The sequence below is a fragment of the Leptodactylus fuscus genome, chromosome 7 (genome assembly GCF_031893055.1).
Source record: "Leptodactylus fuscus isolate aLepFus1 chromosome 7, aLepFus1.hap2, whole genome shotgun sequence".
Lineage (NCBI taxonomy): Eukaryota > Metazoa > Chordata > Amphibia > Anura > Leptodactylidae > Leptodactylus > Leptodactylus fuscus.
The window spans coordinates 99,445,174-99,460,493 of record NC_134271.1 but is presented as its reverse complement, the minus strand read 5'-3'; the positions used below and the strand labels follow the sequence as shown (position 1 = coordinate 99,460,493).

Genomic DNA, 15,320 nt, shown 5'->3' with positions numbered 1-15,320 from the left:
GTGCAGCATTACTTTTAGAGTGGATCTGAACCAACTAGCACATGTGATCCTATTAGGTTTAGGTGGACACTTAAAAAATACCTAGACACAGGGACATTTTTTAACGATATAAAATATGCTTCAATGTGTATTTTCAGTGTTTGTTGAACAACCCCTGTAAAAAGGATATTTTGATTTGAAGCATTTACGGCATTGTCAATAGGCAAACCATAAGCGCTTCATAAGTTGAGGTCTCACCTCTGTGTCCTTATTTGACATCATTGTAATGATGTGGAAGCTTTTTATAATCACAGCCATGGTGATACCCTTGTGCTAGCTATAATAGCAGACACATTGGTAACCCCTTCCTGCATAAACATATGTCATACTCCATTGCCTGCATTCCAATGGTGACTATGTAAACTCTATGTCTGTGTTATCAGCTACGGATTGCCAGCCAGGTTCCTGCAGCCACAACTGATAATAGAAAGACCCCTGACCCTGACCACCTACATGTTGCAGTCAATAGTGACACTTAGGTGGTTGATGCCCTATTGCCCCTTTCTTCAGCCATGATATAACATAATCACATGGTGCTGATGGATTAGAATGGCAGCCATGGGTCTAAAAAGGTCCTTAGGTCTGTGTTTAGTATTTCTTTCTATTAGGCCAAGTTTATTACCAATTTAACACTAACAAGAAATAAAATTCCTCTCCAATAAAAAATGTGTCGAATTGTTTCAGCATTTTAAATATTTTTTTAATAACCCTCTAAAAAATAAATTATAAGTATACAAATACTGTAACATAAATTGTACCAAAAAAACTATAACCTGTCCCTAAACAATAAGTATTTACATGGCTACAGTGACAAAAAAGTAAAAGGAAAGGACTTTCAAAGTGTAGTAACACAAAAATGATGCACTAAAGAATGTAAACCAGAAAGTTACATTAAACTTGTTATTTTTACCACTTGGTAAGGCAGAAAAAAACACAAAAAGTAAAGCTCAGTTCACATCTGCTCAAGAATCGTAGACTCCATCGCAGAAACCGTGAAAAATCAGTAGAGAACAAAAGTAATGCACGGAGGATTATTTTCTCCGTCGCTTGTAGTTTTAAAATGGTGGACACCTGGCAGACCCCATTATAGTTGATGAGGTCCGCCGATGTCCCTATGTAACTGCTGTTTTAGTGATGTGACTCACTCAGTAAGGTCAAGGCCCCACCTAGTGAAAATCAGAAATAATTAGGCAGAAAAAAAATGTACCAGAAAGGCATTGCATTTTTTTCCCCACAGCGTTTTCCTCTACGAGCTTTCTGCCCTTATTATAACTATACAGAAAACGTCAGCGTTTCTACAGGTCCGATTTTTGGAATTGCTACATATTTGTTCAACCCCTTAAAAAAGAATTTGACAAATGCAATAAAGTTAAATATTAACTAATATTTAGGCTTGAAAGAAAACAACTCATCCCACTAAAAGCCAGCGCTTATAAAACTGCATCAAGTTGGTGACGTAAAGAGGTAAAAAAAAAAAACAATTGTATGGTTATTAATGTTCATACAAGCCTGGACATTAAGTAGATGCTGCAAGTTCCTATATTCACTAGTGATACTTTTCTTTCGTTTTTTTTTTTTTTTTTTTTTTTTTTTTAAATACATATAACTCTGGTTGCATATATGTGTAATGAAAAATCCGAGAGCCATTGACTTCAAAAGAATAATAAGGTGAATAATGAAAACAAATGAAGCCTGAAAGGTCAAATTCTATTTATAGGGTCTGTGTAACATGACTATTATGACAGTCCTCGCCCTGTGTGAGTCCATTCTATATGTAATGTTACATCTTACCCTTTAAGCATTTTCTGTTCTTTAAAAAAGTAATGACTTTCATTACCACAGGTGTCTAAGGTTACCATGGAAATCTTACAGCCTGTAAGGTCTAGGTGGAGAGATACATTTAACACCCCTGATACTTAATATTTCAATGTATCACATCTTCAAAGTATTGGATTCTGTAAATCAAGGAATAATCTACAAGATATCGCTTCCTATACATACCTAGCATAGCGCCACATGTTAAAGGGGGATTGTAACACAAAGCTTATATCCCAGGACAGTAAATACAGTTCATGCAAAAGGACCCAATTAAAAAAATGATACACAAGTGCCCACCTTTATCTTACCAATTCAGACCAATAGGGCAACATCCTAACAAAACTGTTGAAAGGTTGCGACATAACCACAGGGTGGCCATATATAGACATACAAGGGTTAGCACTTTGTGACACAAAACTATATATTAATCATAATAGCCAAGCCAAGAGGAAACTTAAAGAAGGGCAAAACACTGCTTTAGTGTCCCAGTCATTTCTGGTCCTAATAGAAGTGAGCTGAGTAAAGACCACTAATGGAAGTGATCTGAGTGAAGACCACCAATAGAAATGAACTGAACAAAGAACACTAATGGAAGTGAGCTGAATGAAGACCACTAATGAAGTGAACTGAGTGAAGATCACTAATGAAGTGAACTGAGTGAAGATCACTAATGGAAGTGAGCTGAGTAAAGACCAGCAATAGAAGTGAGCTGAAAGATGACCATTAATGGAAGTGAGCTGAGTGAAGACCACTAATGGAAGTGAGCTGAGTGAAGACCACTAATAGAACTGAGCTGAATGAAGACCACTAATGGAAGTGAGCTGAGTGAAGACCACTAATAGGAGTGAGCTGAATGAAGACCACTAATGGAAGTGAGCTGAGGAAAGACCACTAATGGAAGCAAGCTGAATGAAGACCACTAATGGAAGTGAGCTTAGTGAAGACCACTAATAGAAGCGAGCTGAGTGATGACCACTAAAGGAAGCCATAACCTTGGCCTTTAACTTTAATCATTTAAGTTCAAATATCCAGAGAATAAAGGGACTATCCAATAAAAGTCTATTTCAAATAAAAGACTAATATACTTTTTAGAAAGAAAGATGCCATGACCTCTGGCAGCAAAACTTCCAACTTGTGTTTAGAACAACAGAGTTTCCTGTGTTGACCACTGATCAGTGTTCTGTGTGAAAGGGGTTGGGTGAATGCCCAGTAAGTCAGCCCATTCCATTGTCTATAGATTGGTCAGAGTAAAGTCATCCAGCCATTTGCACTATGGACACTATGACTCCTTGTCAAAAGGATTGTATCATTAGAATCCCTTTTTCTACAAAGACCACATTGGAATAGCCTTTATAAAAGCTATTTTTCTCCTACCTTTATATTTATTCTGATTCGTTTCTGTGAGTTTTCTTTTTTCTTCTGTATGCAAATGAGTCATCAGAACGCACATGGGGCTATTCAACCTTTGCTCAGAAGCACAGGAGTTGGCTCCTGTGCTGGCCAAAGACTCTGCAGCGACACCTCCATCTTCTTCTCCCGACTGCCTCTCCACCGCATTATCAGCCAGGTCATCAACCGGCAGAACCAACTGCACATGTCAGTTCGGACATTTTCCTGCGGCCAAACAGATGCCCGTGTAAGAGGCCACAGGAAAATAGCCGAATGGACATACGCAAATGGCTCTGCTGGCTGATGTCACGGCAAAGAGGTTTCAGTAGAAGAAGACAGAGGCATCGCTGGAAAGTCTTCAGAGAGCACAGGGAATGCCTTCTGTGCATTCTGAAGACTCATTTGCATACTGAAAAAACAAAAAAACAAACCCAGAAAGAGCAGAATAATAAAAGTAAGAGAAGAATAGCCTTTATCAAGTCTATTCTGACATGGTCTTCGTGGAAAAAGTGATTCTAATGATAGAATCCCTTTAATGTAAGCATATTAGTAAGTGGTATCTATCCTGTCTTAAATACATATAAAAGTATTTTTTTTTTAGCTGAGCAGCCCTTTAAAATGTGCGCTGTTATACAAAGATATTTCCCTCCAATGTCCCCTCTCTCCTAATACAGAGCCTATGTTAATCTGCTGGGGTTCTGTTCATGAACAAAAGAGATAAGAAAGAATAGGGCTTTAAGTAGAAGAGTATTAAAAACAATGTAAATAGTAAGAAGAACATTACAATATATGAATTAAGCTATAGGGGTATATTATAATAGATCATTGTAATATACCGTACTATACAATTGGTAGTAAAACAGTTAATACTTTGTTCTATAATAATGGAAGATTTCAACTAAATACAGCGGAAAAGTCTAATCCCATTCTGACCAAGGACAGAACATTTTGTGCTACAGTACATACATCAATGTGTTATAAAGGGGTGCCCAACAAAATAGACATTTAGGAAAACAAATATAGACTTCAAGGACTTTGCAGTTTTTCAAATGAAGAAATTCTACAATTTTCAGAAAATAATCCACTTAGTTTTTCTGGATCTTATTTGAATAACTTTGTAGAGAAAAGTGGTAAAAATAAAGGTGACCGCCTGTGCATAATAGCTGAGACCTCTAACTCATGATGTACAGATTTGTACAAGTGTTTCATCTCCAGGCATGAAGAAGGTTGGTTCAGGGGTGGCCATTCCAGGATATCAAAATACCTTGGCCAAGACAGGGTACTTGATCCCTCTTTCCCAGTGGAGATATGTCCAAACATATGAGTCCAGTCAATACTATAAAACCCACATATTTCATTGGAGAATGGACATTCCTGGGCAGTTCTCTTACTCTTATCGGACAATAAAGTTAAGGACCTCCCCATTTTGTATATCATGGAGTCTCACCTCAAGGACACATCCTAATTGTCTTTGTTTGGGCAACCCCTTTAAGAAACGATACCAATATTACAATACTGATATTTAATATATGTAATAAAAGAGAACAGATACCTTATTTCCTACCTGGGTGAAGAAAGGCTCATATATTTCCACACCCTTATCAGAGCCCTGCAGTAGGATCTCCTCGCCCCTTTTCCAGCTATACCGAACTGGTGGATTGGAGTTAGCAATGCAACGTAAGAAAACAGTTCTCTCATAATAAAATTGTTCCTTGGCTTCTCCTATACTTTGATGTACGGTCACAATGGGATCATCCAAATCTGAAAATGAAATGGTACAAGAGAAAGATTATATAAGATCCTTCAGTTAAGCAAACACCTTCCTGTCTAGCAGAGCTGAGATACGCTACGCAAGTTCCTGGAGGGAATGCTGTAAGGATATAAATGTATGTTCCAAAGACTTTTGTGCAGAGCAACAGAACTTGGGGACAATTTTAGCATTTATCTACAGAATTTTTATGATCTGGTTGGCCTCTGAGGGATACTTTGTAAAACTACAAGTGCTGGGCCATTAGGATGTAAGATGTATTTTGTTACTTAAAAGAAAACTGGATACACTATGTTATGCCTTCTGCGGGATCTGATGGGCAGCACATACCTTATGACTTATATTCCATCCCCTTAGGCCTTGTACTAGGTATAACACTAGAGATGGGTGAACCTCATGAGATTTGTTTCATCGACTAGTCGTGAGGTTAAGTCTTCCAGTTATTTTCAGGGATGAACTTTTTCGTCACCAAGCGGAAGTGCTATTAATATACTTTGCTGTCTCCCCAGACTCCAGAGTAAAATAAGTGGAGGCTCAGAGTAATATAACAGTTTACTCACCTTGCTTCACCTCTTCTGAGAATCCCCACGCTGTGCAGCATTCCCCCCTGCACCTTCTTCCAGCTTCTTCTGGCCTCTTCAGGTTGACATCTGCGACCTGGGGTCACCACTTAGGCCTTTGGTTAGGTTTCAGCAGTCACATGAGATGCACTGACCTCTTGGCCCTTTGACCCATGACGTAGGATTGCCCCACATAACTGCTGAAGCCCAGCCTGACATCAGAAGAGGATGTCGGGGACTGATAGAAGTAGACGAATGCCATGAGGTTGTCCAGGATAGATGAGGTAAGGTGAGTATAACTGATTATTGACTTAGCTCCCCTGATCCCACTTATTATACTCTGGGGTCGGTTTGCTCATCTCTATATAATACAGTGGTTCACTTATAGAACTCCTCTAAATGGGTTGCGCTAAAAAAAAAAAAAAAAAAAAAAAAAAAAAAAAAGCCCAATATGTTTCTTTCAGGAACTTTTTTGTGAATACGAAAATGAGCTCTTTGGAGCAGTGAGTGCATTGCTTCTTAGGGCTAAGGCCCCACATTGTTGTTTTTTTGCCTTTTTTTTTTGCAGATTTTACTTTGTTTTACTTAGAGCTAAACCTAGTAGTGACTACAGATGGAATGGGAAATATCTAGGAAGCTCTTTAACGTCTTCTTACTGCTGAATCCACTCCTGCCTTCGGCTAAAAAAAAAAAAAAAAAATGCAGCACGATCTGCAGCAAAAAAAACCCTGCTTTTCCACAACGTTGGACCTTAGCCTACTTCTGTACATTGCCGTTTTTTGGCAGAAACACAGCCACACCAGCCCATGGGTTGTGTCCGATATTGCACGATAGCTGCATTAACGTGAATAAGGCTGAGTTGCAATACCCCTTTTAAATAATGAATATTGTATCATTTAGTTCAGTACATGATACCGCAATGAATTAAACGCGATAACAAACACAGCTCTACGGCATCTGTATGCATATGCTACAGTCATGAGTCATGATACACATCCTTAAGAGGACACAAGCTCATTAATATTCTCCATATTAAAAACTGAATGCAGCACTGCTGACATTGAGGGCTGATATGGAGACAGCATTAGAAGGCCAGGAAAGGGCCCACGTGTTCTATTAGCATGATATTTATATGTCATTTCCATGTTGTATAGCATATTAAGGAGAATTCTGTATACCTATGGCAAACCTGAATTTGTCATTTAACTATTTCATTTGAGATCTGTGAAAATTCAGGAAAGGGAACAAACAAGGGAAAGTGTTCGGCTAAGACTCCATGTAGAAAAAAATGCTGCAGAAAAAATGTGGAGGAAATACATTGTGGTTTTCCCCAGCATTTCTCATTGCATTTTCGTAGAGTTTTCCACTGCAGACCTTCTTCTCCTATTATACATATACAGTAAACGCCTGCAATGTGCGGATGGGATTAGCCAGAATCTCATACACTTTGAAGGTACCATAAAATGCTGTGTTTTCGCAACATTTGGCTGCAGCCTAAGGCCGGGGAAAAAAATGTGGCATTTTACAGTCACAGCATGTCAGTTATACCTATGGAAACTCCGGGGGTTTCTTCCATAGGTATAATTAAAGCAGAAAGACTTTCTGTGAAACGCACTGCGGGAAAAATTGCAATGCCACATACATTTGTAAAATTTTGGATTTTTGTTTTTGCTTCCCACCTTCCAAACCCCATAACTTTTTTTATTTTTCTGCTCACAGAGTCGTATGAGGACTTAATGTTTGTGGAACAAAAATGTACTAGATAATGCTACCATTTAATATCCAACACATTTTCTATGTATTCTAAGGAAAGTAGGGGGAATCAAAGTTTTAATTCCCTTTATTTTTTTTTTACTTTTTAACATTTTTTTTATTGTATTTATTAGACCCAGCGAGTCTGAGAACTAATGTAATGCATTACAATGGCAATGCATTACGGAGTAGAGGTAAGCCTCTACTCCACTCTGCTGTCATCCACTCCTCACACAACTGTCTCCAAGATTTCTCCCGTGCATCCTCCATACTCTGGAACTCCTTACCAAGACACATAAGTCTGACCCCCACAACCACAGGCTTCAAGAAGGCCCTGAGAAGATTCTGGAAGGCCTACAACCTCCAATAACACTATCACCACACTACCATCTGAACTTTCTCCCCCCTCACCTTCTGTCTCTATCCCTCTTCCCTCGTAGATTGTAAGCCCTTGTGGGCAGGGCCCTCTACCCCACTGTGCCAGTCGGTCATTGTTAGTATTATATTTGTTTTGTATATTTTATGTACTGTATGTAAACCCTCAAATGTAAAGCACCATGGAATTAATGGTGTTATATAAATAAATAATAATAATAATAATAATAATAATAAATAATAATAATAATAATAGCCTGTTATAGAAATCAATGCCAGACAAGTTGGGGAACCTACAATAGGCTCCTGGCTGTCATGGCCCTATCTCATTAAAGGAACAGGATTCCTCCACAAAATAGCCCCGGGAAAATGGCACCTTAGTCAGCAGGTTCCGATTGCAAACATTAGTGTTGTGTCTCTATTGTACAATACTCAACTCCTGGGAAGCTGTCATATTTAAATACCATGCACTACACTAATACGACTGGGTTATGAATGGGTTAATTTATAATATGAACTGAGCTGACACAGAACATCACAGAACACATTGCAGCTGCTGCCAAATATTATCATACATACCTCCGCTTCTATAGAATAGCATAATGCACACCTTAGCTGTTAATCGCATAATATACACCTATATTCATCACTATGGTATGTTAACATGGGACATATCTGCTGCTGATCTCCTGTTGTGGCAAATCTGAAATGGATTTACCTGAATCCTACAGAGGCAAAAACACTATGCTATACAGTATATCGCTTTCTCCAAGCATATTTAACTTCTTCCACCATGTTACAATGGGGCAGTTGGTGCAATGGGGGCGGATCTTCAGTTGGGGGAGTATTGCTATCGGTGCTCAACTAGGATGGGTAATGCCATAGCAGTGGGAGTATCAACTCTTACTGCATAGGGTGACTCAGGCAGGAGATGAAGGGGTTTAAGTAGCAACAGCAGTTATCCAGAGAGCTGAAGGCCCACACCCAGTGCACCAACGGCATAAGACTTCAAAACTGTTTTTTTCTAAGTCTATATGACATACATAACAGAGGTATGATGCTTAGCAATGTAATGTGCCCCGTAACACAGTAGTGGTGCTGAAAATGCTTGGAGGAGGTGATAGACTTCCTTTAACTTGACAACCACTTACTCTACTGAAAGAAGGTGTGCGGTAGCCAAGGTGTATATGACATAATGTACCACTAATATAAATTAGAAACAATATTACAATTCAGTAAGGCATACCATGAAGATAGCCTTGTGCTTTTATATTTTCACTACACTTCATGGTGACTAATACTAGAATTTAACATGTGGGGGCCTAATATCCCATGTGTAATATGTGTATATTATATACAGTCCTATGAAAAAGTTAGGGCACCCCTATTAATCTTAATCATTTTTAGTTCTAAATATTTTGGTGTTTGCACCAGCCATTTCAGTTTGATATATCTAATAACTGATGGACACAGTAATATTTCAGGATTGAAATGAGGTTTATTGTACTAACAAAAAATGTGCAATATGCATTAAACCAAAATTTGACTGGTGCAAAAGTATGGGCACCTCAACAGAAAAGTGACATTAATATTTAGTAGATCCTCCTGTTGCAAAGATAACAGCCTCTAGTCGCTTCCTGTAGCTTTTAATCAGTTCTTGGATCCTGGATGAAGGTATTTTGGACCATTCCTCTTTACAAAACAATTCAAGTTCAGTTAAGTTTGATGGTGGCCGAGCATTGGCAGCCCGCTCTCAAATGATCTGAAAACAAAGATTGTTCAACATAGTTGTTCAGGGGAAGGATACAAAAAGTTGTCTCAGAGATTTAACCTGTCAGTTTCCACTGTGAGGAACATAGTAAGGAAATGGAAGACCACAGGGACAGTTCTTGTTAAGCCCAGAAGTGGCAGGCCAAGAAAAATATCAGAAAGGCAGAGAAGAAGAATGGTGAGAACAGTCAAGGACAATCCACAGACCACCTCCAAAGAGCTGCAGCATCATCTTGCTGCAGATGGTGTCACTGTGCATTGGTCAACAATACAGAGCACTTTGCACAAGGAGAAGCTGTATGGGAGAGTGATGAGAAAGAAGCCGTTTCTGAAAGCACGCCACAAACAGAGTCACCTGAGGTATGCAAAAGCACATTTGGACAAGCCAACTTCATTTTGGAAGAAGGTCCTGTGGACTGATGAAACAAAGATTGAGTTGTTTGGTCATACAAAAAGGCGTTATGCATGGAGTCCCAAAAAAACAGCATTCCAAGAAAAACACTTGCTACCCACTGTAAAATTTGGTGGAGGTTCCATCATGCTTTGGGGCTGTGTGGCCAATGCTGGCACCGGGAATCTTGTTAAAGTTGAGGGTCGCATGGATTCCACTCAGTATCAGCAGATTCTTGAGAATAATGTTCAAGAATCAGTGACGAAGTTGAAGTTACGCCGGGGATGGATATTTCAGCACGACAATGATCCAAAACACCGCTCCAAATCAACTCAGGCATTCATGCAGAGGAACAATTACAATGTTCTGGAATGGCCATACCAGTCCCCAGACCTAAATATCATTGAACATTGGTGGGATGATTTGAAGCGGGCTGTCCATGCTCGGCGACCATCTAACTTAACTGAACTTGAATTGTTTTGTAAAGAGGAATGGTCCAAAAGACCTTCATCCAGGATCCAGGAACTGATTAAAAGCTACAGGAAGCGACTAGAGACAAAAGGAGGATCTACTAAATATTAATGTCACTTTTCTGTTGAGGTGCCCATACTTTTGCACCGGTCAAATTTTGGTTTAATGCATATTGCACATTTTCTGTTAGTACAATAAACCTCATTTCAATCCTGAAATATTACTGTGTCCATCAGTTATTAGATATATCAAACTGAAATGGCTGCTGCAAACACCAAGATATTTAGAACTAAAAATGATTAAGATTAATAGGGGTGCCCAAACTTTTTCATAGGACTGTATAATATAGAATTGTTATATTTCTTAATTCAAGTGACCTGTAAATCCATTCCACATCCCCCAGCTTTTCTTGCTATGTGAACTTTCAATTGAGTAGCATTGAGATTACCATATATTCTATATCCTAACCATCTCTGGAAAGATCAGAAATAGAGACAAGGTGTTTGTGCTCCTGTAATTTATAGAAAGGTTATGAATATTTGCAAAGCCCTACTCACTGGCAAAGGAGAGAACAGACAGCTGCAGCCTCCATTGGATCACACGTGCGCCAATGCATCTGGTCTTTAAAGAGCAAATAAAGTATGCATACATTTCATTACAAGTTCTCCCAGATATATTGGAAGCGGCCTCCAGTTCAATTGCAAATATGAAACAGGATGCCAGCACTGAGAGAATCCATCCAAGAAGTTTTGTGTATTGCAATTATTAGAGTTATAGCTTGTTATATTCATTCCGCTTGAATTATTACATTTTCTTTTTCTTTCTTTCTTTACCCTAGTGTATTCCATAACATGCTCCTTTTATGAATGTACTATTGACTGGAACTACAAGCAAATGTCCCAGGGGAACATATAATACTGTACTATATAATGTCTTCATTATCTTACTTCCCATTCATAATATGCTCATTTTTTTAAATATATACAGTATATATACAGTGCCTACAAGTAGTATTCAACCCCCTGCAGATTTAGCAGGTTTGATAAGATGCAAATAAGTTAGAGCCTTCAAACTTCAAACAAGAGCAGGATTTATTAACAGATGCATAAATCTTACAAACCAAAAAGTTATGTTGCTCAGTTAAATTTTAATAAATTTTAAACATAAAAGTGTGGGTCAATTATTATTCAACCCCTAGGTTTAATATTTTGTGGAATAACCCTTGTTTGCAATTACAGCTAATAATCGTCTTTTATAAGACCTGATCAGGCCGGCACAGGTCTCTGGAGTTATCTTGGCCCACTCCTCCATGCAGATCTTCTCCAAGTTATCTAGGTTCTTTGGGTGTCTCATGTGGACTTAAATCTTGAGCTCCTTCCACAAGTTTTCAATTGGGTTAAGGTCAGGAGACTGACTAGGCCACTGCAACACCTTGATTTTTTCCCTCTTGAACCAGGCCTTGGTTTTCTTGGCTGTGTGCTTTGGGTCGTTGTCTTGTTGGAAGATGAAATGACGACCCATCTTAAGATCTTTGATGGAGGAGCGGAGGTTCTTGGCCAAAATCTCCAGGCAGGCCATGCTATCCATCTTCCCATGGATGCGGACCAGATGGCCAGGCCCCTTGGCTGAGAAGCAGCCCCACAGCATGATGCTGCCACTACCATGCTTGACTGTAGGGATGGTATTCTTGGGGTCGTATGCAGTGCCATCCAGTCTCCAAACGTCATGTGTGTGGTTGGCACCAAAGATCTCGATCTTGGTCTCATCAGACCAGAGAACCTTGAACCAGTCTGTCTCAGAGTCCTCCAAGTGATCATGAGCAAACTGTAGACGAGCCTTGACATGACGCTTTGAAAGTAAAGGTACCTTACGGGCTCGTCTGGAACGGAGACCATTGCGGTGGAGTACGTTACTTATGGTATTGACTGAAACCAATGTCCCCACTGCCATGAGATCTTCCCGGAGTTCCTTCCTTGTTGTCCTTAGGTTAGCCTTGACTCTTCGGACAAGCCTGGCCTCGGCACGGGAGGAAACTTTCAAAGGCTGTCCAGGCCGTGGAAGGCTAACAGTAGTTCCATAAGCCTTCCACTTCCGGATGATGCTCCCAACAGTGGAGACAGGTAGGCCCAACTCCTTGGAAAGGGTTTTGTACCCCTTGCCAGCCTTGTGACCCTCCACGATCTTGTCTCTGATGGCCTTGGAATGCTCCTTTGTCTTTCCCATGTTGACCATGTATGAGTGCTGTTCACAAGTTTGGGGAGGGTCTTAAATAGTCAGAAAAGGCTGGAAAAAGAGATAATTAATCCAAACATGTGAAGCTCATTGTTCTTTGTGCCTGAACTACTTCTTAATACTTTAGGGGAACCAAACAGAATTCTGGTGGTTTGGGGGGTTGAATAATAAATGACCCTCTGAATAAACTTTTCACAATTTTTTAAAAAAATAAACAAAGAAATAACATTCTTTTTTGCTGCAGTGCATTTCACACTTCCAGGCTGATCTACAGTCCAAATGTCACAATGCCAAGTTAATTCAGAATGTGTAAACCTGCTAAATCTGCAGGGGGTTGAATACTACTTGTAGGCACTGTATATATATATATATATATATATATATATATATATATATATATATATATTATATAGGGTTATTTCAGAGTTCCGGTTACTGGGATGGATTTTTAGGAATGGCAGGTAGGTTGGTAGTGGGACCTGTCATTCCACCCCCCTCCAGTCCAGTCCACACTTTGGGGATGTTCCGGCAGCGACTCAGCTATTGAGAGTCTCCTCGTCAAGGAGGCTTAAGAAGTTCCTCCAGCAGCAGAATTTAGACAGAGCTTGGCTGGAGAGCCAAAGAAAGAAGTCATATTTTTGGAGCTGTGTCCTGAATGATTCTACTGGCTTTTGATTTCTGTTATTATAGGTGAGGTACAGTAACCTATTCTATGTTTAGTTAGAGCCTAGCCGGGCAGGTATTTATTTTTGTATTGTTTCCTTTTGTTGCTGCACTATATTTTTGAGTGAAAATAAAACTCTACCTTTGTTTTGGACTAAAGAAACTGGACTTGTGTGTCTATGCCACTCCACCTAGCAACCCCAGACCGTGGCAATATATATATATATATATATATATATATATATATATATATATACATATCTGTGTGTGTGTGTATATATATATATATATATATATATATATATATACACACACACACAGATATATATATATATCTATATATATATATATATATATATATATATATATATGGACTATTATTATATATATATATAGGGACAATTAAAGGATATTTATATATATATATATATATATATATATATATATATATATATATATATATATATATATTGTTTAATATTTATTCATTCTTTCATTAATTATTTTACCTTTAATTCATAATATATCAAATGCACAATTGACTTGAATTGACATGTTATCTTGTACATGTCCACGTGCTACATGTGACAGTGGTATTACATGAAGGTTATCCTTTTTTATTTTAGTCATTTAATTCAGTCTTTAATCCTTTATACATAGTACTAATTTTTACAAAGTAAAATTGACTTGGAATACAATATAATATGCTGAAAGGTTCTTGGGGCACTAGCTGAAGGTAAATTACTCAATTAAGTAATTCCTTCAATTTCTTGATTTTTAACTTATTTGTTTATTCTTCATGTATTAATTTATTCTTGATGTTTTTTTCACTCTATGATATGATGAGATTTTGATTAAATTGGCTATCCAATCAATTATTTCATCATAATGTGGGCACCGCTAGGGTTAAAGCTGCAATAAAAATCAGCAGAATAAAACGGAGATGCTGTGGATTAAAATCTGCACCACAGGTCAATTTCTAATGCAGATTTTTCAGCAGTGTATGGATGGGCCTTGTTAAAATATTATCCTTTCTGCTGCTAGTATAATACACTGACGATTTCTGCAAACAATTCTGGATGGCAAATCTGCAGCATATTCTACACATATGGAAGTGGAAAAGCATAAATTAATATTTTTACATATATAATATGCAGGGTTATGGTATAGATGCAACAGGGCAGACTTTGTTATTGCACCCTTTATGTTGTATATCTTCATAATTGATTCATTAGTAGATGTGTGTGCAGTCTTAGGGCTCTTTCACAGGGGGCAAGAGGGGGTGGATTTTGGCGCTGAATGCATGTCATAATCATATATGCTGAATGCATGTCATAAGGTATATGTAGACCGCTACCTTACTTTTTTCCATGAGCGGCATGCTCCCGCTCACTGAAAAAAGCAGCAAGCTGCCCTTTCCTCAGACCAATTCCGTGGCTGATTCAGCCCCGGTGTCCACCTCGCGGCAGCACTCTCCGGACTAAGCCCATTCATTTGAGTCTACTCCGAAGGGGGAAGTCGCAACTGTTGGAAGCTGCGACAGTCATGACAGGTGCATTTTGGCTCTATTGTGACGTGGCTTCCCGAGTCACAATCTGGACCAAAATGAGCCATACCTGCCCCCGTGTGAACTATCCCTTATTAGGCCTGTAAAGGAAGTAACTCTCTATAGGGAAACAGATGTTACAATGAGCATCTTCCTTTACAGGACCCTGGCTGGTTATGACCACCACTGAGTATGCAGGAAAGCTACAGAAGCAGGACACCCATTGATGCTCATGATCGGCAGGGATCACAACAGCAATACCTTGGGGGTCTATACTCTGGTTAACAGCTTGAGAGCCTTTCACACTAACTATTTTTCATGGAAAAAGGAGAGTACATGGTGCTATTGTAGCGCCCCACAGAGTGGGTCACTACAAATGTCATCTTATGTGATCTATACTGTGTACTGTGAAGGTATAGTGAGATCCAGGCAACCTGTTAGCATACACAAAGTTCCACAGCCATTATCTCTTTAAGAAAAGGGGTGGAGCTACAGACTGGAAGAGGGTCTCTCTTTCAGGTCCAGATCAGAAAGTGCAGGAGTGTG

At 38.9% G+C, this 15,320-nt stretch overlaps 1 protein-coding gene across 1 annotated transcript in view; it reads right to left on the bottom strand.

The window, feature by feature from the left end:
• Positions 1-15,320, bottom strand: part of MDGA2 (MAM domain containing glycosylphosphatidylinositol anchor 2) — a 547,529-nt gene that overhangs the window by 221,057 nt on the left and 311,152 nt on the right. The window contains exon 4 of the mRNA XM_075282612.1: positions 4,799-5,007. Within this exon, the coding sequence (XP_075138713.1) occupies positions 4,799-5,007 (209 nt within the window). The remainder of the gene's footprint in view (positions 1-4,798; positions 5,008-15,320) is intronic.